This window comes from Lampetra fluviatilis, chromosome 55 (assembly GCF_964198595.1).
Source record: "Lampetra fluviatilis chromosome 55, kcLamFluv1.1, whole genome shotgun sequence".
NCBI lineage: Eukaryota > Metazoa > Chordata > Hyperoartia > Petromyzontiformes > Petromyzontidae > Lampetra > Lampetra fluviatilis.
The window spans coordinates 5,697,635-5,723,169 of record NC_136329.1 but is presented as its reverse complement, the minus strand read 5'-3'; the positions used below and the strand labels follow the sequence as shown (position 1 = coordinate 5,723,169).

The 25,535-nt window shown below is 50.5% G+C and overlaps 2 protein-coding genes across 3 annotated transcripts; one reads left to right on the top strand and one right to left on the bottom strand.

Moving 5' to 3' along the window:
- On the bottom strand, nucleotides 1–10,580 carry LOC144949861 (uncharacterized). The gene is given in 6 exon segments (XM_078879847.1): nucleotides 1–1,135; nucleotides 1,137–1,750; nucleotides 2,626–2,769; nucleotides 3,087–3,182; nucleotides 4,127–4,303; nucleotides 9,483–10,580. Coding segments are annotated over 5 exon segments (1,443 nt in total). The 5' UTR covers nucleotides 4,272–4,303; nucleotides 9,483–10,580; the 3' UTR covers nucleotides 1–691.
- An 80-nt stretch (nucleotides 10,581–10,660) lies between these two features.
- Nucleotides 10,661–21,740, top strand: LOC144949842 (uncharacterized). Of its 2 annotated transcripts, none has more exons than XM_078879809.1 (9): nucleotides 10,661–10,890; nucleotides 12,799–12,975; nucleotides 13,255–13,341; nucleotides 13,648–13,755; nucleotides 15,169–15,858; nucleotides 16,481–16,657; nucleotides 17,813–17,908; nucleotides 18,194–18,337; nucleotides 20,235–21,740. In XM_078879809.1, exons 2-9 carry the CDS (start codon nucleotides 12,831–12,833, stop codon nucleotides 20,669–20,671), a joined length of 1,884 nt encoding a protein of 627 aa, XP_078735935.1. In that variant the 5' UTR covers nucleotides 10,661–10,890; nucleotides 12,799–12,830; the 3' UTR covers nucleotides 20,672–21,740. The 2 variants fall into 2 exon arrangements, with proteins under 2 accessions (XP_078735935.1, XP_078735934.1); XM_078879808.1 differs by having other exon boundaries at nucleotides 17,810–17,908.
- The last annotated feature ends 3,795 nt before the right edge of the window (nucleotides 21,741–25,535 follow it).

Here is a 25,535-nt window from a genome sequence, read left to right as displayed (position 1 = left end):
ATGCAGACCCCAAAGTTTATAAGAGGGCTTCGTGAACTTAGTCACAAACGATGCGAAACTGGCGATCTGTAGCGCCAGACAACGTGCAATAGAGGGCATTGGCCTAATTCAGCCGCTGCCGCATGTTCAAGGCCCTGGTGGTTTCTGCCAGAATTTCGCTCCGCTCAGTTGATGTGCGAGTTCCATCCTTTTCGACGCGTTCGGCCGCAGTGGGTGCTGTGTGATGCGACTGACGGGTGTTTAAAGGTGTTTTTCTAACGTTGTGTCTGTGAACACAGCCCACGACGGGGTTTCTGTTACATGGGAAAAGGAGATACACGCGTAATATTTCATGTATATATGAAAAAGAAAAACGCCGCGAAAGCCAAACTTTTATTTTTTAAACGACATGATGAACGAAGCCGAGTGCCGCGTAACCGAGCATTTTTTTGTGTTTCTTCTGATCGATGCCGGGCGAGCGAGATAACATCCCGTCACAGCGGCAAAGTCCGACCAATGCCGGGCTCATTCGAGCAAACCGCTGGAGAATTATCAACACGCGCAGCGGTCCCACAGAGGCGCAGACGAGCGTGGGAAGGCAGCGGCAGCAGCGGCAGCAGCGGCAGCAGCAGCGAAGAATCGTCTCCTGCGATCGCCCCGAACTCCTGCGATCGCCCGAACTCCTGCGGTCCCCAACGTTTTGCACGCCCGGTCAGCTCCCGGGCACGGAAGCGGCATCGGCGTCCCGACGTGCGTCCCCCGCCCCGTGCGTCCGCGCGTGCCTCTTCAAGTCGGAGCGGCGCGAGAAGCCCCGGCCGCACTCGGAGCAGGCGTGGGGCCGCTCGCCCGTGTGGACGCGAGCGTGCGCCTCCAGGTTGGAGCGCTGCGAGAACGCGCGGCCGCACTCGCCGCAGGCGTGCGGTCTCTCGCCAGTGTGCGTCAGCGCGTGGCTCTTCAGGACGTTCCGCTGAGCGAACGCGCGGCCGCAGACCCCGCAGGCGTGCGGCCGTTCGCCCGTGTGGACGCGCGCGTGGATCCCCAGGAGGTAGCGGTGGGAGAAGGCTCGGCCGCAGACCCCGCACGCGTGCGGCTTCTCCAAGCCGCCGGCCGCGTGCGTCTGCGTGTGCTTCCTAAGGTCTCCGCGCCGCGCGAAGCCCGCGGCCGCAGACGCCGCAGACGTGCGGACGCTCGCCCGTGTGGCTCAGCGCGTGGATCTCCAGGAGGTAGCGGTGGGCGAAGCGCTTGCCGCACTCTGGGCAGGCGTGCGGCCTCTCCCCGAGTTGTTGTTGTTGTTGTCGGTGTTTCCGAGAGCCCACTTCAACGTGTGACCGACGCGCGTTCGCGACGGCGGCGGGGGGTGGCCGGGCGTGCGTCCGCGCGTGCGTCTTCAACGCGAAGCGCTTGACGAAGCCGCGGCCGCAGACCCCGCACGCGTACGGCCGCTCGCCCGTGTGGGTCCGCGCGTGCTTCCGCAGGTCGCCGAGCTGCGAGAAGGCGCGGCCGCAGACACCGCAGGCGTGCGGCCTCTCGCCCGTGTGGACGCGCGCGTGCGTCGCCAGGTTGTGCCACGTGCCGAACCGCTTGCCGCACTCGCCGCAGGCGTGCGGACGCTCCCCGGTGTGGGTCCGTGCGTGCGTCTTGAGGGCGTACGCGCGGGCGAACCGCTTGCCGCACCGCGAGCAGACGTGCCGCCTGCCGTCGGCGGCGTCCACGGCCGCCGTCGTCGCTGCGAGGCGCCCGGACCGTGGTTCGGTCCTCGGGGCGGCTCCGTCTGCCGCCGCCGCCGCCGCGGCACGGTTTGGAGAACGCACAGCACACGGCTCCGTCACGGGGGAGGCTGGCCGACCGATACGTCGCGAGCCTCCGGGATATCCGAATCCGACGGGGCCGGCAGATTCCAATACCTCCCGCGCTCACCGCGGAGGTATTGGAAAACGCGTGTGAACGAGCGTAAAAGCGTGGACGAGCGTCAACAACGCCACTCGGCGGTGTCGGTCATCTTCAATCGCGGCGATGACGTTAGTCATGAAACCTCCTTTGCCAGTGTCAAAATATAAGAATAGGTTTTCACCTTTTTTCTGGCAACAAAACAGTCGTGTTAAGACGTTCAAACACCAAACTGAAACCTTTTACAAGGAATCGTGTTGCTGCATTAACCAGATACTTGTGGTGAAAATACAAACGAAAAACATGCTCTGATAGTATGTGATGCATTGTCTTTGAAACTTATTGATCCACACCAGAGACAGCTTTCTTTAGAGCCCAGTCTCAAACGGTGTTAGACCAGAGGACGCCAAATAGATGATGCGCTTTCACGGATTAGCGGTTAGCGCTACGCCGCGCTACGAAGCCGGCAGAGACCACAATTCGATTCCCGCTCACTGCCACCACCAGCACCACCACCAGTGGCGATTATCTGAACTGGGCCTGTGTCTCCCCTTAGGTCAACTCAGCCTCAAATGAACACCTGGTGTGGTGCGTAGTAAACATCGCCACTAGGGAGACAAAGGCGGCCAGGCATGGCCACCCCACCCCCTCGTGTACCGTGGCGGCCTTTTAACGGTGCTACTCGCTAACAGCACTTGCCCCAACAGCCCGTTAGGGGCTACACGGGGGATCTTTGTCCTTCTGTGTATGAACTCTCACCTCCACCCACGTCCTCCTCTTCGGACAACTCAACCTCGACGAAGTTCTGGTCCGGCACTTCCAGACGCCCATCGCGGCAATCCGCCGCCGCCTCATCCGATATCTCGGTCGCTTCTTCAACCTTAACGATCTTCAGGTCTGGAGCTGTGGGTGAGAGAGTGAATCGTGGGGCATGGGGCATGCGGGATCCACATTGATTCAGTTGCACAACCGATGGCTCAAGCATGGAGCCAGCTCAAGGAGGGTGGGAGGGAGGGAGTCTTAACCAGCGTCCGGAGCGCGAGGGCGGGGAGACATGGGCGGCTTGGGCAGCTGGTGAGGAGAGAGACACAAGATGCTTGGCTGGATGATCAAGGCCCCTCTGGAAATATCTTGTCAAGGTTTCTGCCCTCGCTGCGAAAAGTAAAATTCTCTCGCTGCCTCACTCACCATCATCACCATCATCCACCTCACTCACTCACCATCATCACCGTCCTCCTCCACTTCGCTCTTCACCAGCGTCCTCACGATCTCGCGGCCCAGACCGCCCTCACCCTCCTCCTGCTTCACGGTCGCTCCTGCTGCACACAGACACACACGCTGCTGCTGCTGCTGCACCGCCGCTCCTGCTGCTGCACAGACGAGAGGAGACCAAGAGGCTCAGGGAGACGGTGGCTGGGCCAGAGCCGCGGAGATGCTGGGTTCAAGCCCTGGGTCTGGGTGTCTCTCTCTGTCTCAGGGGGTTCATAATGACCAAGCCAGAGACACGGAGATGCTGGGTTCAAGCCCTGGGTCTGGGTGTCTCTCTCTGTCTCAGGGGGTTCATGATGACCAAGCCAGAGACACGGAGATGCTGGGTTCAAGCCCTGGGTCTGGGTGTCTCTCTCTGTCTCAGGGGGTTCATGATGACCAAGCCAGAGACACGGAGAAGCTGGGTTCAAGCCCTGGGTCTGGGTGTCTCTCTCTGTCTCAGGGGGTTCATGATGACCAAGCCAGAGACACGGAGATGCTGGGTTCAAGCCCTGGGTCTGGGTGTCTCTCTCTGTCTCAGGGGGTTCATGATGACCAAGCCAGAGACACGGAGATGCTGGGTTCAAGCCCTGGGTCTGGGTGTCTCTCTCTGTCTCAGGGGGTTCATGATGACCAAGCCAGAGACACGGAGATGCTGGGTTCAAGCCCTGGGTCTGGGTGTCTCTCTCTGTCTCAGGGGGTTCATGATGACCAAGCCAGAGACACGGAGATGCTGGGTTCAAGCCCTGGGTCTGGGTGTCTCTCTCTGTCTCAGGGGGTTCATGATGACCTAGCCAGAGACACGGAGATGCTGGGTTTAAGCCCTGGGTCTGGGTGTCTCTCTCTGTCTCAGGGGGTTCATGATGACTGAGCCAGAGACACTGAGCCAGAGACACGGAGATGCTGGGTTCAAGCCCTGGGTCTGGGTGTCTCTGTCTCAGGCGGTTCATGATAGCACCACCCCTGGTCCAAACCAGCTGACGGTGACAGGAGACGCGCCGAGCGACCTCACCGGCTGCTTCATCGTCGCAGTCATCAGCGGCGGCGTCTTCACGTTTCACCGGCATGTCAGGGCTCCTCCCAGTGGCTGGGCTCTCCTCATCATCGGTCTCTTGTTTGACGAGCGGAGGAGGAGGTGCAGGAAGTGGCGAAGCCATCTGAGGAGCCGTCCGATCTCGTGGCGAGGCAGCTGAAACAAACACGGCGCCCGTCTTGCAGCCTCATCGCCACCAACGGACCCATTCACTCAACAACGACCGCCATTCACCGTGACGTGCCGGTGACGTCACCACGGCACTTGTGCCGTGCTAGGGGACACACCCAACCACAACGACCCCGCCCACCACCAACACTACGACCACTACCATACCAACGCCACCTACCTATCCACTCACCACCGCCTATTCGCTCGCCACTACCAACAACAACAACCGCCATTTGCCACTAAGCTATGGTGACATCACCGCTGCACCCGTGCCAGGCCAGGTGCACTTTGAGACCACGTGAAAGTGTCGAAGGCTCGCTGACAGGAGGCCACGGGACAGACCCAGCAGGTGCCATGGGTTGACTGAGATGACTGGCAGATGCACCACTAGCTGTGTCCCCTACTGCACCAATTTGCTGCACTTGAGCCGCCCGGCGCTCCGCTCGTTGTCGTGAGCGTCGCTTCTCCGCCCTTCGTTGTTGTTGGAGGGCGACTGCCTCCAACTGCCCAGCAGCGTCCTTCACGAGCCTCCTCCACAGAGGCCGATCTTGACATCGCTGTTACCAGTCATCGGCAAGTCCACTCAGCTCCACATCCTCCTGGACCACATCACTCCATCTCTTCTCCAGCCCATGTCATGCCGGTTAGCCCCCTCTATCCAGCCAAACAGAAGTTACTTGGGCATGCAGTGGCTGGGCATGAGGGCTACATGACCCAGCCAATGCAGCCTTGCCTGCCGGAGGAGCTCACCGATGGGACTCTGTCCAGATCTTTCAAGGATTTGTGAGCTCCTCACACAATCCAGCCTGGTTAAACCTAGGATGAATTGTAGGCAGGCCAGCCTGATGTTCCATTAGAGGGGTCCACGTTTCACAGTCAAAGAGAAGGGAGGACATGACCGTGGTCGAGAAGACCCGAAGTTTCGTGTGGAGCAACAGACCAGGTACCTTCCACACAGCGTTACGCAGCCGATGAAAAGATGCTGCCCAACTCATTCGGAGTGAGATGTCTGCTGTCAAACCAGAGCTGGTCATGAGCATGCCGCTCAGGTAAGGAAAACTTTCAACTCTCTCCACAAATGCTCCATCACCAATGGGGAGTTGAGGGAGTGGAGTGTTTGATGGATCAAAATACCCAGGCAGGTGCTTAGTTTTGGTGGGGCTGGTGGTAAAACCCCACCTTGATTTGAATCCAGCAGTGGAACTGCTAGGTTCAGTAGTTCCACGGCTGGATTATTTTTCCGCCTGAGGACGACCGCTTGCGTTGCGATCGAAACGTTCTGATATACGATTTCTTGGTTCTTTCGGTAGAGTCACGTAGGTGAAAAAATAACAATACAAATTAAAAATAGAAATAACTAAATTAAATCACGACGTTTCGGAAGCAACACAATCTTCCGTCATCAGGTGGGACAACCACAGCAAGAAACAACATTACTGTCATGGGCAAAGAGAGCTGTTTGTGACAAGCGGTTATACAAGGTAAGAGGGGGGGAGGAGCCAGGGAGGAGAGATGCAGGGGGCGGGGGGTGTGTAGTAAGGGGGGGGAGTGAAGCTAATGTTGTTGTGCTGCAGCGCTGAAGCAATTAAGATATTACCATGTTAATAAGATCCTAGTGGAATGTGCGGCAGACACGGCTGGCGAGACACAATGCCGGAGCTGGGCAATGAGCGGGCCTGGGGGGGGGGGGAGTAGCATGCTGCAGAAACTGGGAATGCGGGTATGGAAGCAAACTATAAACAAAATTAAGATTTTACCTGGTTAATAACATCCTTCCAATGATTGCTCAATTTGAATCCATCCTCTCGGTTGAAGTTATGTCTGTGTTTGTATATCTGGATGGCTTCATGAACAAACCTTTGATAGTGGTCAGACGGTTTGCAGAGTACCTTGGTCTCGGAAAAAAACAATATCATGAGAGCCCACAGCGTCGTAGCAGTGATCAGCAACTGCAGAAGATCCAGTTCTGCCATGTTTCAAATCCGCCTTGTGCTCACAAATGCGGTCCGATACATGTTGTTTTGTTTCCCCAATGTAACAATCACCACAAGTGCAACTAAGTTTGTAAACTCCAGGGTATTGCATGTCAGGAATGACATCCTTTACGGATGGGATTAGATCACGGATCTTGTGTACTGTACTGAATCAGACCTGGATATTGTGTTTAAGATTTTGGAAATCTTTTTGGTAACGCCTGCTATGTATGGTAACGTGATGGTTTTGATCGGATGTCTCAGTGGGTTGTTTCTCTATGGTTGGAGAAACAGCTTTGCGGATATGGTCCGATGGTAGCTACTCCAAAATCAATAAAGATCCTACTAACAGCCTAACTACAAAAACCAACAATATCATTACCAATTCGACTTTTCTAATCGCACCAGTCAAACGGCTCTCCCTAAAACCTTCCTTCGCAAGTTGCGTGTACACAGACAGAGGGACAGACAGACACGCAGACAAAAAAATGCCTTTTTTCGGTAAGACTAGCGGGAAGTACCCGGCGTTGCCCAGGGGAAAAATATATTTTAAAACTTCCCAAAACTTAAAAACATAAAATATACGTACACAAATACTAAGCTATTGTGAAAGCCCGGGCGTGCGGTTTGTCTGTCCATTTGTCCGTCAACAAAATTATAAGTCGAAAAAGTTACAGAAAGTGGGGGGTAAATAGTTGATCTAAAAGGTTTCCGAAAATTGTCGACACCCCCCCCGCCACCATCAGACGATTGCTTGTGTTGCGATCGAAACGTCGTGATCTATTCTTTTTCTACCTACGTGACTTTACCGAAAGAACCAAAGAGTATGGAACCCTGTATAAGTATATTAGTGTATAGGTTTATATATAAGTCTATTAGTGTATAGGTTTATATATAAGTATATTAGTGTATAGGTTATTATATAAGTATATTAGTGGATAGGTTTATATAAGTATATTAGTGTATAGTGTAGGCGCAGCTTTCTTGTACCAGAAAATAAGCTACGCCTTAACTTGTGGGAGCAACAAGTCTGACGCGTGTTCGAGGTGTCTTCACTCAAAGTGTTTCTTTATACTGGTAGGAACGAAGTGAACCAGCCTACAATAGATTATATCGTCCGTCCGTCCGTCCGTCCGATGTCCGATTAGGTGTAGCAACATCGCCCCCTACTGCAAACACTTGGCAGGACCCTACAAAAACCTTTAGACTCAGTGAGGCTTTCCTGGCTAAACAAGTGTAACATTCCCTTATAATTCCCTGAGATAGTTTTTAATTAAAACATTTAAATTCAAAATTAACTCACAGCGGCCTAAAGCCTACAGCTAGGCCTAAAGCCTAGAACTAGGCCTCAAACTCTCCCTTCGTATCGTACCCCCATTTCATTTTATTATAGCCATTCATTTGTTCGTTCCTACCAGCCCACCCCACAGGGTCCTGTTTTCTTAGTTGCACAAAAACGAGCATTTTCTAAAGTTATATATTCGCCTGTCCACTTGCTGCATCACCCTGTCGCACGGTAGAAGACTGCGTCCACTCGCCCCCCGCCCCCCCTTTATACTGTGAAAACCGGACGTGACGTCATGGGTTAAACCAACGGAGCGTCTAACCACAGGGGGGGGGGTTCTAAACAGTTGGAATATTCTAAATCGAATATGACCAGCCCGTCAACAAATGTCAGACAGATGTACATCAAATGTCTACACAGATATAATACATTAACTTCTTGTCTTATGGCTCTTACCTATCCACTAATATACAAGTATATTAGTGGATAGGTTTATATATCAGTATATTAGTCTAAAGGTTTCTATATAAGTCTATTAGGGGATAGGTTTATATACAAGTATATTAGTCTAAAGGTTTCTATGTAAGTCTATTAGTGTATAGGTTTCTATGTAAGTCTATTAGTGTAAAGGTTTATATATACGTATATATAAACATATATTAGTATAAAGGTTTCTATATAAGTCTATTAGTCTAAAGGTTTCTATGTAAGTCTATTAGTGTATAGGTTTATATATAAGTATATTAGTGTATATGTTTCTATATAAGTCTATTAGTGTATAGGTTTATATAAAATTATATTAGTGTATAGGTTTCTATGTAAGTATATTAGTGTATAGGTTTCTATATAAGTATATTAGTGTATAGGTTTCTATACAAGTCTATCAGTGTATAGGTTTTTATGTAAGTCTATCAGTGTATAGGTTTATATATAAGTATATTAGTGTATAGGTTTATATGTAAGTATATTAGTGTATAGGTTTCTATACAAGTCTATCAGTGTATAGGTTTCTATGTAAGTCTATTAGTGTATAGGTTTATATATAAGTATATTAGTGTATAGGTTTATATGTAAGTATATTAGTGTATAGGTTTCTATACAAGTCTATCAGTGTATAGGTTTCTATGTAAGTCTATCAGTGTATAGGTTTATATATAAGTATATTAGTGTATAGGTTTATATGTAAGTATATTAGTATATAGGTTTCTATGTAAGTCTATTAGTGTATAGGTTTATATATAAGTATATAAAAACATATTAGTGTATAGGTTTCTATATAAGTATAAAGGTTTCTATATAAGTATATCAGCATAAATGTTTCTATATAAGTCTATTAGTGTATAGGTTTCTATACAAGTCTATCAGTGTATAGGTTTCTATGGAAGTCTATCAGTGTATAGGTTTATATATAAGTATATTAGTGTATAGGTTTATATATAAGTATATTAGTGTATAGGTTTCTATATAAATATATCAGTATAAAGGTTTCTATATAAGTATATCAGTATAAAGGTTTCTATATAAGTACATCAGTATAAAGGTTTCTATATAAGTCTATTAGTGTATAGGTTTCTATACAAGTCTATCAGTGTATATGTTTCTATGTAAGTCTATCAGTGTATAGGTTTCTATACAAGTATATTAGTGTATAGGTTTCTATACAAGTATATTAGCATAACGGTTTCTATATAAGTATATCAGTATAAAGGTTTCTATATAAGTATATTAGTGTATAGGTTTCTATACAAGTATATTAGTATAAAGGTTTCTATATAAGTATATCAGTATAAAGGTTTCTATACAAGTATATTAGTGTACAGGTTTATATATATAAGTCTATGGGTCTCCACGTGAATCTGTGGGTTTCTTGCAAGAGGGCTACACTGCACCTTCTACAGCACCGTACCTCTGTGGCTGACCGGCGTGGTGAAGTATGGTCAGGCTGGCACGGGGCCCTCTCATCCAGCGCTGGTGAAGCTCCACGAAGCGAAACGGTCAAGCGGGCAGCAACAAGCAGCACGAGTTGACCGCACAGAGTGGGGGGGGGGGGGCAACAGCAAGATGTGGAACAAGACGAAAGGATGTGGAACGATGGAAGCAGAAGGCAAGATGGGTACAAGACAACACCACCCATAGACTCAACACTGCACCATAGACTCAACACTGCCCATAGATTCAACACTGCACCATAGACTCAACACTGCCCATAGACTCAACACTGCACCATAGACTCAACACTGCACCATAGACTCAACACTGCACCATAGACTCAACACTGCCCATAGATTCAACACTGCACATAGACTCAACACTGCACCATAGACTCAACACTGCCCATAGACTCAACACTGCACCATAGACTCACACTGCCCATAGACTCAACACTGCACCATAGACTCAACACTGCACCATAGACTCAACACTGCCCATAGATTCAACACTGCACATAGACTCAACACTGCACCATAGACTCAACACTGCCCATAGACTCAACACTGCACCATAGACTCACACTGCCCATAGACTCAACACTGCACCATTGACTCAACACTGCATCATAGACTCAACACTGCCCATAGACTCAACACTGCACCATAGACTCAACACTGCACCATAGACTCAACACTGCCCATAGACTCAACACTGCCCATAGACTCAACACTGCATCATAGACTCAACACTGCACCATTGACTCAACACTGCACCATTGACTCAACACTGCACCATTGACTCAACACTGCACCATAGACTCAACACTGCCCATAGACTCAACACTGCACCATAGACTCAACACTGCACCATAGACTCAACACTGCACCATTGACTCAACACTGCACCATTGACTCAACACTGCACCATTGACTCAACACTGCACCATAGACTCAACACTGCCCATAGACTCAACACTGCACCATAGACTCAACACTGCACCATAGACTCAACACTGCCCATAGATTCAACACTGCACATAGACTCAACACTGCCCATAGACTCTATGTGCAGTGTTGAGTCTATGGCAGTGTTGAGTCTATGGGCAGTGTTGAGTCTATGGTGCAGTGTTGAGTCTATGGGCAGTGTTGAGTCTATGGGTGGTGTTGTCTTGTATCCCATCTTGCCTTCTGCTTCCATCGTTCCACATCCTTTCGTCTTGTTCCACATCTTGCTGTTGCCCCCCCCCCCCCACTCTGTGCGGTCAACTCGTGCTGCTTGTTGCTGCCCGCTTGACCGTTTCGCTTCGTGGAGCTTCACCAGCGCTGGATGAGAGGGCCCCGTGCCAGCCTGACCATACTTCACCACGCCGGTCAGCCACAGAGGTACGGTGCTGTAGAAGGTGCAGTGTAGCCCTCTTGCAAGAAACCCACAGATTCATGTGGAGACCCATAGACTTATATATATAAACCTGTACACTAATATACTTGTATAGAAACCTTTATACTGATATACTTATATAGAAACCTTTATGCTAATATACTTGTATAGAAACCTATACACTAATATACTTGTATAGAAACCTATACACTGATAGACTTACATAGAAACATATACACTGATAGACTTGTATAGAAACCTATACACTAATAGACTTATATAGAAACCTTTATACTGATATACTTATATAGAAACCTTTATACTGATATACTTATATAGAAACCTTTACACTGATAGGCTTACATAGAAACCTTTAGACTAATAGACATATAGAAACCTTTATACTAATATATGTTTATATATATACTTATATATAAACCTATACACTAATATACTTATATATAAACCTATACACTGATAAACTTATATAGAAACCTATACACTAATATACTTATATATAAACCTATACACTAATAGACTTACATAGAAACCTTTAGACTAATATACTTGTATATAAACCTATACGCTGATATACTTATATATAAACCTGTACACTGATAAACTTACATAGAAACCTATACACTAATATACTTGTATATTAGTGGATAGGTAAGAGCCATAAGACAAAAAGTTAATGTATTATTTCCGTGTAGACATTTGATGTACATCTGTCTGACATTTGTTGACGGGCTGGTTATATTCGATTTAGAATATTCCAACTGTTTAGAAACCCCCCCCCCCCCCCTGTGGTTAGACGCTCCGTTGGTTTAACCCATGACGTCACGTCCGGTTTTCACAGTATAAAGGGGGGGCGAGTGGAGGCAGTCTTCTACCGTGCGACAGGGTGATGCAGTACGTGGACAGGCGAAGATAGAACTTTCGAAAACGCTCGCTTTTGTGCAACTAAGAAATAAAGAAACACTTTGAGTGAAGACACCTCGAACACGCGTCAGACTTGTTGCTCCCACAAGTTAAGGCGTAGCTTATATATAAACCTATACAGTGATAAACTTACATAGAAACCTATCCACTAATACACTTGTATATAAACCTATACACTAATAGACTTATATAGAAGCCTGTACGGTAATATACTTATATAGAAACCTTTATACTGATATACTTATATAGAAACCTTTAGACTAATATACTTATATAGAAACCTTTAGACTAATAGGCTTACATAGAAACCTATACACTGATAGACTTGTACATACACCTACACACTAATAGACTTATATAGAAACCTTTATACTGATATACTTATATAGAACCTTTAGATTAATATACTTATATAGAAACCTTTAGACTAATATACTCATATAGAAACCTTTAGACTAATAGACTTATATATAAACCTATACACTAATATACTATAATCTATATATAAAAAAGGGAAATTTGTGGATATGTGTGTTTGTTCGAGACGCAACATCAGCGTAAGACTAAAAGAACACCAAAGAAACATTAAATGATCTCAAACACAACTGTCGGCAGTGGCAGAGCATGCTTGTCAACAAGGACACTCAATTAATTTTGATAACGTTGAAGTGTTGTGTAAAACTAATTATTACTGGCTAAGACTAATTAGAGAATCCATTGAAATTGAGAGAAACAGAAATAACGTCAATCGCTCTGACAGCTACAGGCTTAGTGCGGCCTGGAAGCATGTGGTTGGGTGTGTCCCCTAGCACGGCACAAGTGCCGTGGTGACGTCACCGCCACGTCGTGGTGACGTCACCGCCACGTCGTGGTGACGTCACCGCCACGTCGCGGTGAATGGCGGTCGTTGTTGAGTGAATGGGTCCGTTGGTGGCGATGAGGCTGCAAGGCGGCCGCCGTGTTTGTTTCAGCTGCCTCGCCACGAGATCGGACGGCTCCTCAGATGGCTTCGCCACTTCCTGCACCTCCTCCTCCGCTCGTCAAACAAGAGACCGATGATGAGGAGAGCCCAGCCACTGGGAGGAGCCCTGACCTTCCGGTGAAACGTGAAGACGCCGCCGCTGATGACGGCGACGATGAAGCAGCCGGTGAGGTCACTCGGCGCGTCTCCTGTCACCGTCAGCTGGTTTGGACCAGGGGTGGTGCTATCATGAACCGCCTGAGACAGAGAGAGACACCCAGACCCAGGGCTTGAACCCAGCATCTCCGTGTCTCTGGATTGGTCATCATGAACCCCCTGAGACAGTGAGACACCCAGACTCAGGGCTTGAACCCAGCGTCTCAGTGTCTCTGGCCCAGCCACCGTCTCCCTGAGCCTCTCGGTCTCCTCTCGTCTGTGCAGCAGCAGCGTGTGTGTGCGCGTGCAGCAGGAGCGGTCGTGAAGCAGGAGGGTGAGGGCCGTCTGGGCCGCGAGATCGTGAGGACGCTGGTGAAGGGCGAAGTGGAGGAGGACGGTGAGTGAGGCAGCGAGAGAATTTTACTTTTCGCAGCGAGGGCAGAAACCTTGACAAGATATTTCCAGAGGGGCCTTGATCATCCAGCCAAGCATCTTGTGTCTCTCTCCTCGCCAGCTGCCCAAGCCGCCCATGTCTCCCCGCCCTCGCGCTCCGGACGCTGGTTAAGACTCCCTCCCTCCCACCCTCCTTGAGCTGGCTCCATGCTTGAGCCATCGGTTGTGCAACTGAATCAATGTGGATCCCGCATGCCCCATGCCCCACGACCCACGCCCCACGACCCACGATTCACTCTCTCACCCACAGCTCCAGACCTGAAGATCGTTAAGGTTGAAGATGCGACCGAGATATCAGATGCGCCGGACCAGAACTTCGTCGAGGTTGAGTTGTCCGAAGATGAGGGCGTTGGTGGAGGTGAGAGTTCATACACAGAAAGACAAAGATCCCCCGTGTAGCCCCTAACGGGCTGTTGGGGCAAGTGCTGTTAGCGAGTAGCACCGCAGGAAGGCTGCCACGGTACACGAGGGGGTGGGGTGGCCATGCCTGGCCGCCTTTGTCTCCCTAGTGGCGATGTTTACTACGCACCACACCAGGTGTTCATTTGAGGCTGAGTTGACCTAAGGGGAGACACAGGCCCAGTTCAGATAATCGCCACTGGTGGTGGTGCTGGTGGTGGCAGTGAGCGGGAATCGAATTGTGGTCTCTGCCGGCTTCGTAGCGCGACGTAGCGCTGACCGCTAATCCGTGAAAGCGCATCATCTATTTGGCGTCCTATGGTCTAACACCGTTTGAGACTGGGCTCTAAAGAAAGCTGCCTCTGGTGTGGACCAATCAGTTTCAAAGACAATGCATCACATACTATCAGAGCATGTTTTTTGTTTGTATTTTCACCACAAGTATCTGCGGTTAATGCAGCAACACGATTCCTTGTAAAAGGTTTCAGTTTGGTGTTTTAACATCTTAACACAATTCTAGATTTGAAGCTTTCGTGACTGCAAGGATTCATACTCTAAGGTTTTTTCGGTAAAGTCACGTAGGTAAAAAATAAAATTAATAAAACTAAAATAAAAATCACGACGTTTCGGAGGCAACACAAGCTTCCGTCTTCAGGTGGAACCGTCACAGCACGATAGCTGTATCAAGTAAAGAGCAATTCCAAGAGACCCGACCTTGTATATATACTGGTTGAGGGGGGGAGGAGCCAAGGTAGGCCCCTGGATCGGAGTTTTGTATTATTATTGTAAGGTTGGTGCGGCTGAGGCTGCTGCTAGGAATGAGCCTTTGTTGTGTAGACTGTTTGAACTGGGAGGTGCCAGAGTTGTTAAGGTGCGGCTGCTGTAAATGGGACTGAGCCTTTGTTATGTAGACGAAACAGCCCTTTGCTGTGTTGCTGGGTGGGTAAAACTTAAAGCAGGAAAAACCAGCGTGTGAATAAAGAAGCTAAACATGATAAAACAAAACTGGCTGTCTATCAGTAAACTGTACGGTAACTAAAGAATAGTGCCTGTCAAATAAGATGGTCCAAATATGTGTAATTAAATATTTTTTGCATGGTTAATTGGAAAGATGTTATTATTATTAAGATGTTATTAACCATGCAAAAAAGATTTGCATGGTTAATAACAGTGGCGTTGTCGACGCTCGTCCACACGTTTACGCTCGTCCGCGCGTTTTCCAATACCTCCGCGCTCGCCGCGGAGGTATTGGAATCTGCCGGCCCCGTCGGATTCCGATATCTCGGAGGCTCGCGACGTATCGGTCGGCCAGCCTCCCCCGTGACGGAGCCGTGCGCTGTGCGTTCCCCAAACCGTGCCGCGGCGGCGGCAGACGGAGCCGCCCCGAGGACCGAACCACGGTCCGGGCGCCTCGCAGCGACGACGACGGCCGGGGACGCCGCCGGTGGCAGGCGGCACGTCTGCGCACGGTGCGGCCGCGGCTTTGCGCGGCACGGCGACCTGAGGAATCACGCGCAGACGCACTGCGGCGGCGGCGGGGAGAAGCCGCACACGTGCGGAGACTGCGGCCGAGCCTTCTCCCACCGCTACCTCCTGGAGATCCACGCGCTCGGCCACACGGGCGAGCGGCCGCACGTCTGCGGCGACTGCGGCCGCGGCTTCGTGCGGTCCGGCGACCTGAGGAAGCACGCGCGGACTCACGCGGCCGGCGCCGGGGAAGACCCGCACACGTGCGGCGACTGCGGCCGGGCGTTCTCCCACCGCCACCTCCTGGAGATCCACGCGCTGAGCCACACGGGCGAGCGGCCTCACGCGTGCGGCGACTGCGGCCGCGGGTTCTCGCGCCGCGGCGACCTGAGGAACCACGCGCGGACGCACGGGGCCGGCGGCAGGGAGAAGCCGCACGCGTGCGGCGAATGCAGCCGCCGTTTTGCGCGGCGCGGCGACTTGAGGAAACACGCGCAGACGCACGCGGCGGTGGATTCCCGCGATGGGCGTCTGGAAGCGCCGGACCGGAACTTCGTCGAAGTTGAGTTGTCCGAAGAGGAGGACGTTGGCGGAGGTGAGGGTTCCACCAGTGATTGCATCATACACAGAGAGACAAAGATCCCCCGTGGAGCCCCTAACGGGCTGTTGGGGCAAGTGCTGTTAGCGAGTAGCACCGTAGGAAGGCCGCCACGGTACACGAGGGGGTGGGGTGGCCATGCCTGGCCGCCTTTGACTCCCTCGTGGCGATGTTTACTACGCACCACACCAGGTGTTCATTTGAGGCTGAGTCGACCTAAGGGGAGACGCAGGCCCAGTTCAGATAATCGCCACTGGTGGTGGTGCTGGTGGTGGCCGTGAGCGGGAATCGAATTGTGGTCTCTGCCGGCTTCGTAGCGCGGCGTAGCGCTAACCGCTAATCCGTGAAATCGCATCATCTATTTGGCGTCTTCTGGTTTAAGAGACTCGGCTCCAAAGAAAGCTGTCTCTGGTGTGGACCAATCAGTTTCAAAGGCAATGCATCGTATACTATCAGAGCGTGTGTTTTTTTGTATTTTCCCCACAGCAGTAGAGCTGCTGAACCTAGCAGTTCCTCCGCTGCTGGGTTATTTTTTCCGCCTGAGGACGACCGCTTGTGTCGCGTGAATGGGTCCGGTGGTGGTGATGAGGCTGCAAGGCGGCCGCCGTGTTTGTTTCAGCTGCCTCGCCACGAGATCGGACGGCTCCTCAGATGGCTTCGCCACTTCCTGCACCTCCTCCTCCGCTCGTCAAACAAGAGACCGATGATGAGGAGAGCCCAGCCACTGGGAGGAGTACTGACCTTCCGGTGAAACGTGAAGACGCCGCCGCTGATGACGGCGACGATGAAGCAGCCGGTGAGGTCGCTCGGCGCGTCTCCTGTCACCGTCAGCTGGTTTGGACCAGGGGTGGTGCTATCATGAACCGCCTGAGACAGAGAGAGACACCCAGACCCAGGGCTTGAACCCAGCATCTCCGTGTCTCTGGCTTGGTCATCATGAACCGCCTGAGACAGAGAGAGACACCCAGACCCAGGGCTTGAACCCAGCATCTCCGTGTCTCTGGTTTGGTCATCATGAACCCCCTGAGACAGAGAGAGACACCCAGACCCAGGGCTTGAACCCAGCATCTCCGTGTCTCTGGCTTGGTCATCATGAACCCCCTGAGACAGAGAGAGACACCCAGACCCAGGGCTTGAACCCAGCATCTCCGTGTCTCTGGCTTGGTCATCATGAACCGCCTGAGACAGAGAGAGACACCCAGACCCAGGGCTTGAACCCAGCATCTCCGTGTCTCTGGTTTGGTCATCATGAACCCCCTGAGACAGAGAGAGACACCCAGACCCAGGGCTTGAACCCAGCATCTCCGTGTCTCTGGCTTGGTCATCATGAACCGCCTGAGACAGAGAGAGACACCCAGACCCAGGGCTTGAACCCAGCATCTCCGTGTCTCTGGTTTGGTCATCATGAACCCCCTGAGACAGAGAGAGACACCCAGACCCAGGGCTTGAACCCAGCATCTCCGTGTCTCTGGATTGGTCATCATGAACCCCCTGAGACAGAGAGAGACACCCAGACCCAGGGCTTGAACCCAGCATCTCCGTGTCTCTGGTTTGGTCATCATGAACCCCCTGAGACAGAGAGAGACACCCAGACCCAGGGCTTGAACCCAGCATCTCCGTGTCTCTGGATTGGTCATCATGAACCGCCTGAGACAGAGAGAGAGACACCCAGACCCAGGGCTTGAACCCAGCATCTCCGTGTCTCTGGATTGGTCATCATGAACCGCCTGAGACAGAGAGAGAGACACCCAGACCCAGGGCTTGAACCCAGGATCTCAGTGTCTCTGGCTCGGTCATCATGAACCCCCTGAGAAAGAGGGAGACACCCAGACCCAGGGCTTGAACCCAGCATCTCCGCGGCTCTGGCCCAGCCACCGTCTCCCTGAGCCTCTTTGTCTCCTCTTGTCTGTGCAGCGGCAGCAGCAGCAGCGTGTGTGTGCGCGTGCAGCAGGAGCGGTCGTGAAGCAGGAGGAGGGTGAGGGCCGTCTGGGCCGCGAGATCGTGAGGACGCTGGTGAAGGGCGAAGTGCAGGAGGACGGTGATGATGGTGAGTGAGGCAGCAAGAGAATTTTACTTTTCACAGCGAGGGCAGAAACCTTGACAAGATAATTCCAGAGGGGCCTTGATCATCCAGCCAAGCATCTTGTGTCTCTCTCCTCACCAGCTGCCCAAGCCGCCCATGTCTCCCCGCCCTCGCGCTCCGGACGCTGGTTAAGACTCCCTCCCTCCCACCCTCCTTGAGCTGGCTCCATGCTTGAGCCATCGGTTGTGCAACTGAATCAACGTGGATCCCGCATGCCCCATGCCCCACGATTCACTCTCTCACCCATAGCTCCAGACCTGAAGATCGTTAAGGTTGAAGAAGCGACCGAGATATCGGATGAAGCGGCGACGGATTCCCGCGATGGGCATCTTGAAGCGCCGGACCAGAACTTCGTCGAGGTTGAGTTGTCCGAAGAGGAGGACGTTGGTGGAGGTGAGAGTTCATACACAGAGACAAAGACAAAGATCCCCCGTGTAGCCTTTAACGGGCTGTTGGGGCAAGTGCTGTTAGCGAGTAGCACCGTAGGAAGGCCGCCACGGTAAACACGAGGGGGTAGGGTGGCCATGCTTGGCCGCCTTTGTAAAACAATCAATAAAATAAATGAAAACAACTAAATTAAATCACGACGTTTCGGAGGCAACGCAAGCTTTATTCATCATGTGTAAAAAAAAAAAGCACAGCAAAATAACTGTAGCGAGAGTTACGTGTGATGAGACATTGTTACATAGGGTAGGAGGGGGAGGAGCCAAGGAGGATGGGCGCAGGATGGGGGGAGTTGGGGGGTGGGTGGAGCCAGGAAGGTGAAGGTGGTACTCCACGACGGAGCCACGGATGGGGGGAGGGGGGACACAGAGCGGGGGGGATAGTAGCGGTTGAGGTTTAACATGGTTAGTTTAACACGTAGCAGGCTTTCGCGACCAATATTATTCATAATCAACGTTTTTGGGTTTAGATCGCGTTATTTATAAATGTGTCGTAACCCTCCACCACCCGACACGGCCAATCAGTTAAAAAGTGTCACGTTGACAAAAGACAAATAGTTCACTGCTTTAGCCCACCGGTGTGTTGAAGCGCGAAACCACAACATTTACAATTGTTTTACTGATTGGCCGTGTCGGGTGGTGGAGGGTTACGACACATTTATAAATAACGCGATCTAAACCCAAAAACGTTGATTATGAATTAACATGGTTAATCACATCTTTCCAATGATTGCTCAATTTGAATCCATCTTCTCGGTTGAAGTTATGTCTATGTTTGTATATCTGTATGGCCTCATTGACAAACACATTCTTCGGCCGTTGCTGATCATTTTTATAACGCTGTGGGTGATCATGATATTGTTTTCGCCGATACCAAGGTACTCTGCAAGCCGTCTGGATACCACCAAAGATTTGTTTGTTTGTATTTTCACCACAAGTATCTGTGGTTTAATGCAGACGTGATTCCTCGTAAAAGGTTTCAGTTTGGTGTTTTAACATCTTAACACACCTGTTTTGTTGCCATAAAAAGGGGAAACCCTATTCTTATATTTTGACACTGGCAAAGGAGGTTTCATGACTAACGTCATCGCCGCGATTGAAGAGGACCGACACCGCCGAGTGGCGTTGTTGACACTCGTTCACACGTTTACGTACTTAATTTGGAGCTTTCATACTTAATTTGGAGCTTTCGTGACTGCAGGAATCACTCTTTGGTTTTTTCGGTAAAGTCACGTATCAAGAGAAAATAATAAATTAAATACTAGCATACGACGTTTCGATTGCAACACAAGCAATCATCATTAGGTATAAATGAAATAGAAACACAAATCTAGTATACTTAGAAATGTAATATAATACAACAGAGAGAGTCGGATAACATAACGGTCAACACCCTACCACCTGGTTGATTACGTTCTTCCTGAGAATGCTAAATTTGAGAGAGAGATTAAACACAGAACCAGAGACATATAGACAGACACATAAGTAGAGACAGATATCACAGAGATACATAGAGAGACGTACATTCATTTATACCCGATGATGATTGCTTGTGTTGCAATCGAAACGTCGTATGCTAGTATTTAATTTATTATTTTCTTTTTATACGTCACTTTACCGAAAGAACCACAGAGTAATTTCTGCAGATATCACAGAGATACATAGAGAGAGAGAGACGTACATCGGCACACGTTTACGCTCGTCCACGCGTTTTCCCATACCTCCGCGCTCCATCGGATTCCGATATCTCGGAGCCTCGCGACGTATCGTTCGGCCAGCCTCCCCCGTGACCGAGCCGTGCGCTGTGCGTTCCCCAAACCGTGCCGCGGCGGTGGCCGCGGCGGCAGACGGAGCCGGGGACGCCGTCGGCAGCAGGCGGCACGGCTGCGCGGACTGCGGCAAGCGCTTCGTCCACCGCTACCTCCTGGAGATCCACGCGCTGAGCCACACGGGGGAGCGTCCGCACGTCTGCGGCGACTGCGGCCGCGGCTTCGTGCGGCTCGCCGACCTGAGGAAGCACGCGCGGACGCACGGGGCCGCCGGCGGCGGCGTGGAGAAGCCGCACGCGTGCGGGGACTGCGGCCGGGCGTTCTCCCACCGCTACTTCCTGGGGATCCACGCGCGCGTCCACAGGGGCGAGCGGCCGCACGCTTGCGGGGTCTGCGGCCGCTCGTTCGCGCAGCGCTCCCACCTGGAGGCGCACGCGAGGGGCTACCCGCCTGCGCCGAGTGCGGCCGGTGCTTCTAGCGCTGCTCCAACCTCAAAGCTCAAAGTTAAAAGTTAATTTATTAGTCTTCTTGGTTCTTTCGGTAAAGTCACGTGGAAGGGAAGTAATAAAATAATAAAAATAAAACATGATAAAATAATTCTCACGACGTTTACTTGCCTTCTACGTGACTTTACCGAAAGAACCAAGAAGATGAATCCGTGCAGTGACGAAAGCTTTAAAGCGAAATTTAATTTATTAGGTGTAGCCCTGTGAGCCATTCGGCTCGTGAATCGGGTGCAACCGCAACAAACAAAAAACATGAACAAGAAAACATCTTAAAGTGACTGAGTGCAAACAGAAAATCCAAGAAAAGACAGCAAAATTTTGCAGAAAAATCACCGTACACCAACACTGTGTGCAAACATCCCAGTGGGATGCAAGTCAAACAACCAACAACCACGAGACAACTTAGATTAAAGCCATCATTCTAACTCCGTACTACAACAAACACACATGGCCAAACCAAAAAACTTTTTGAAAATCACCGAAATAAAGCCATAACAGCAATGAAACAGTGCAGGTCGTAGGAACTGTGATCGAATTTTCACAATAAACGACGTAAACAACATGTACCACCAAACTCCGCAGCCATAGCTGGGCTGCATGAGTCACTCCACAACCTGAGGATGCACGGCGGCTGGGGGCCGCGCGTCGGGACGCCGCTTCCGCGCCCGGGAGCTGACCAGGCGTGCAAAACGTTGGGGACCGCAGGAGCTCGGGCGATCGCAGGAGACGATTCTTCGCTGCTGCTGCTGCCGCCGCTGCCTTCGCACGCTCGTCTGCGCCTCTGTGGGACCGCTGGGCGCGTTGATAATTCTCCAGCGGTTTGCTCGAATGAGCCCGGCAGGGGCCGGACTTCGAAGGCGGCGGTGCCGCTGTGCCGGGATGTTATCTCGCTCGCCCGGCATGCAGGAGGCCGTAGGGGTTGATCCCGACCCCTGAAGCTTCTACCTCTCACTCCTTACCTCTCGACCTCCCTCACTCTCTCCCTACCGCTCTAAACTCCTTTGTTTCTCAAAACATTTTTCGATCAGAAGGAACACAAAAAATGCTCGGTTAGGCGGCACTCGGCTTCGTTCATCATGTCGTTTTCTAAATAAAAGTTTGGCTTTCACGGTGTTTTTCTTTTTCATATATACACGAAATATTACGCGTGTATCTCCTTTTCCCATGTAACAGAAACCCCGTCGTGGGCTGTGTTCACAGACACAACGTTAGAAAAACACCTTTACACACCCGTCAGTCGCATCACACAGCACCCACTGCGGCCGAACGCGTCGAAAAAGATGGAACTGGCCCATCAACTGAGCGGAGCGAAATTCTGGCAGAAACCACCAGGGCCTTGAACATGCGGCAGCGGCTGAATTAGGCCAATGCCCTCTATTGCACGTTGTCTGGCGCTACAGATCGCCAGTTTCGCATCGTTTGTGACTAAGTTCACGAAGCCCTCTTATAAACTTTGGGGTCTACATTGTCGCAATGTCCAAAATTAAGGATCGCGGGAGAGAAATTAAACTGAAATTACACTAAGTTATTTTGTATCAATTTGAAAAAGTGAGTTGAGGCTTTGACAATGTATGTACCTTTTGATGTAAAGCTTTCGTGACTGCAGGGATTCATCTTCTTGGTTTTTTCGGTAAAGTCACGTGGAAGGGAAATAATAAAATAATACAAATAAAACATAAAATACAATTCTCACGACGTTTCGGCCACAATGCAAGCAGCCGTCCTCAGGTGAAGAACAGGTCTGTCGGAAAGACAGCGTCTGAATGCTGTCTTTCTGCTGTCTTTCCGACAGACCTGTGCTTCACCTGAGGACGGCTGCTTGTGTTGTGGCCGAAACGTCGTGAGAATTATTAAATGTTTTATTTTTATTATTTCCATTCTACGTGACTTTACCGAAAGAACCAAGAAGATGAATCCCTGCAGTCACGAAAGCTTTACATCGAGAGATGGTGGAGAGGTTTGCGCGTTCCACCGATCACACAAACGAAATCGCCGTGAGCCTCGTGCTCCTGGGTGGGGTCACCCATGGCGGGCAAGGTCAAACGAGAGGTTCCAGACTAAAGCTATCCAAGAAGTCCTGTGGAACATGGGGAGGGGGGCTTTGGGTCTCAACGGCTGCGAAGGCGAACGTCGAAGGTTGTATGTGGCTCCGGCCGTCATGTCTCGCAAAGCCACTGGACACAGCCACCCAAACGCGTCAAGATGGCGTTGATCCCACCCCCATGCGCACCGGGGCCCCCACGGAAATCAACTCCCCGCGCAGGCTTTGGCCAGGTTAGGAAAATCTGGCAACAAAACTGCCAAAAGGCGTCATCTGGTCCAACACCATGTGAGACTGGGCTCTTAAGAAAAGCTGTCTCTGGTGTGGACCAATCAATTTCAAGGACAGTGCATACATTACACTGGTCAACACACTTTTTCTGGCATAAGGTATTCCAACGGGTTTAAGGTAATTTTGGGGTGCTGATTCCAAATCTGGCATCAGTTTTTGTCTATCACATCAGGTTTTTGAGATATCAAATATTTCATTTTCAATAAAAACTGCAGAAGAAAAATATTAAATAAATGTGGATATCAACATAAAATGACATTATAAACATACTGTCTTAAAAATACAGCACCATATTTTAACACTAAAGCAGTCACTAACTCGCAACTTGCAATCATAAGTAACAGAGTTAATTTCGGGTAAAATAAATTAAAATGGGGTATGCCAATAGCATAAAAATGAGATGTGACAGAGCAAATCTGAGATCAGATTTGGAATCAGCGCCCTGAAATTAGTCTAAAACAGCTGCAAAAGTCCAGGCCAGAATTTTTTTTTTTTGACCATTGTTATTAGAGTTGTGTTTTTTGTTTGCATTCCGACCGTAGGTATTGTGGTCAATGCAAACATGACTCCTTGTAAAAAAAAAAAGGTGTCAGTTTTGTTGCCAGATAAAAGGGTAAAAAAAAACAATTATCAGGTTAGGAAAAGTCCCGTGGCGATGGGACGATTGGCGAAGGAGGCTGGGCCCGTGAAACCTGGAAGCCCTCGGTCAAGACTCCGCACGCAGGCGGCAAAACGCGTGATGGTTCGTTGGACACCCGCACCGGGATAGCGGTTTCCCCCTCGGCGGCTACATCCACGGCCCACTTCCCAGACCCAACGTCTCGACGCCAGAAGTCGCAAACGGGTTTTGATTCCTTACCCGTACCCGGCCGCACCAGGGTCGCAAACGGGTACCCGTACCCTACCCGGCCGGGTACAGGTAGGGTACGGGTATCGGGTACCCGATTGCGACCTCTGGGATGAAGCCACGTTGCAGGCGCGGGTGGGTTTGATTCTAGGAACTTGAATTGTGACAAGAGACAAGACGTTGGGAAATGAGTGACACACGGTGACTCACCAGTGACTCACGGCCTACCCGTACCCGGCCGCACCAGGGTCGCAAACGGGTACCCGTACCCTACCCATACCCGGCCGGGTTCGGGTATCGGGTACCTGATTGCGACCTCTGGGATGAAGCCACGTTGCAGGCGCGGGTGGGTTGATTCTAGGAACTTGAATTGTGACAAGAGACAAGACGTTGGGAAATGAGTGACAAACGGTGACTCACCAGTGACTCACGGCCTTACCCGTACCCGTACCCGGCCGCACCAGGGTCGCAAACGGGTACCCGTACCCGGCCGGGTAGCCGGGTAGCCGGGTATCGGGTAGGGTACGGGTATCGGGTACCCGGTTGCGACCTCTGGGATGAAGCCACGTTGCAGGCGCGGGTGGGTTGATTCTAGGACTTGAATTGTGAGAAGAGACAAGACGTTGGGAAATGAGTGACACACGGTGACTCACCAGTGACTCACGGCCTTACCCGTACCCGGCCGCACCAGGGTCGCAAACGGGTACCCGTACCCGGCCGGGTAGCCGGGTATCGGGTAGGGTACGGGTATCGGGTACCCGGTTGCTACCTCTGCTCGACGTCGAAGTTTGAATCGCCGCCAAAAAAGAAAGGAAAAGGAAGCCAACGGGGCACTGCGGATCGCCCCACTTCCAACCTTGGAGACCACGTGCTCCTCATGCCCAAACATCCGCAGATCCACAATTGGGACGAGTCAGCCACCTCGAGAGCCGCCGGGGAACTTGATGGACATCATCGTCGAACCAAGAGGGACTACTGCCGACGACGACGACAAACATGCACGAAGCGGGTTAAGGCATCACCACAATGACAGATGACTCGTGGGAGGCTTGTGTTTAATGAACTGTGATTTAATGACCTCGCACGTGAATCTTTATTCGTGGGGCAGAACAGCAAATCACATAAACACGACACGAATCGTGAAACACAATTTACAGATTTCGATTTAAAGCTTTCGTGACTGCAGCAGGGATTCATCTTCTTGGTTCTTTCGGTAAAGTCACGTAGAAGGGAAGTAATAAAATAATAAAAATAAAACATAATAAAATGAAATAATTCTCACGACGTTTCGGCTACAACGCAAGCAGCCGTCTTCAGGTGAAGACGCAAGCAGCCGTCTTCAGGTGAAGACGGCTGCTTGCGTTGTAGCCGAAACGTCGTGAGAATTATTTCATTTTATTATGTTTTATTTTTATTATTTTATTACTTCCCTTCTACGTGACTTTACCGAAAGAACCAAGAAGAACCAATTTACAGAGTCGGTCATGGGCAAGCGATATCGCGATAACCGTAAAGTCGCGAAATGTAATATCGTATCGTAGAGGTTTGAGACCTGTAACAGCCCACTCACGATGCTGCTTATGGAAGGAGCATTCACAAGAGGAAGCTCTAAGGGGGGGGGGGGGTATAATTGGCCTACTCTTCCACGCTGCCAGACGTAATGGAAGGGGATCGTATCTTATCGAGAGAGATTA

Bases quoted from the DNA above. Each gene is read 5' to 3' on its own strand.
- LOC144949842 (XM_078879808.1), top strand. From the start codon at position 12,831: ATGGCTTCGCCACTTCCTGCACCTCCTCCTCCGCTCGTCAAACAAGAG. The intron at 17,909-18,193 runs GTGAGTGAGGCA...TCTCACCCATAG, and splicing joins GCAGGAGGACGGTGATGATG to CTCCAGACCTGAAGATCGTT. The intron at 18,338-20,234 runs GTGAGAGTTCAT...CCGCGGCGGCAG, and splicing joins AGAGGAGGACGTTGGTGGAG to ACGGAGCCGGGGACGCCGTC.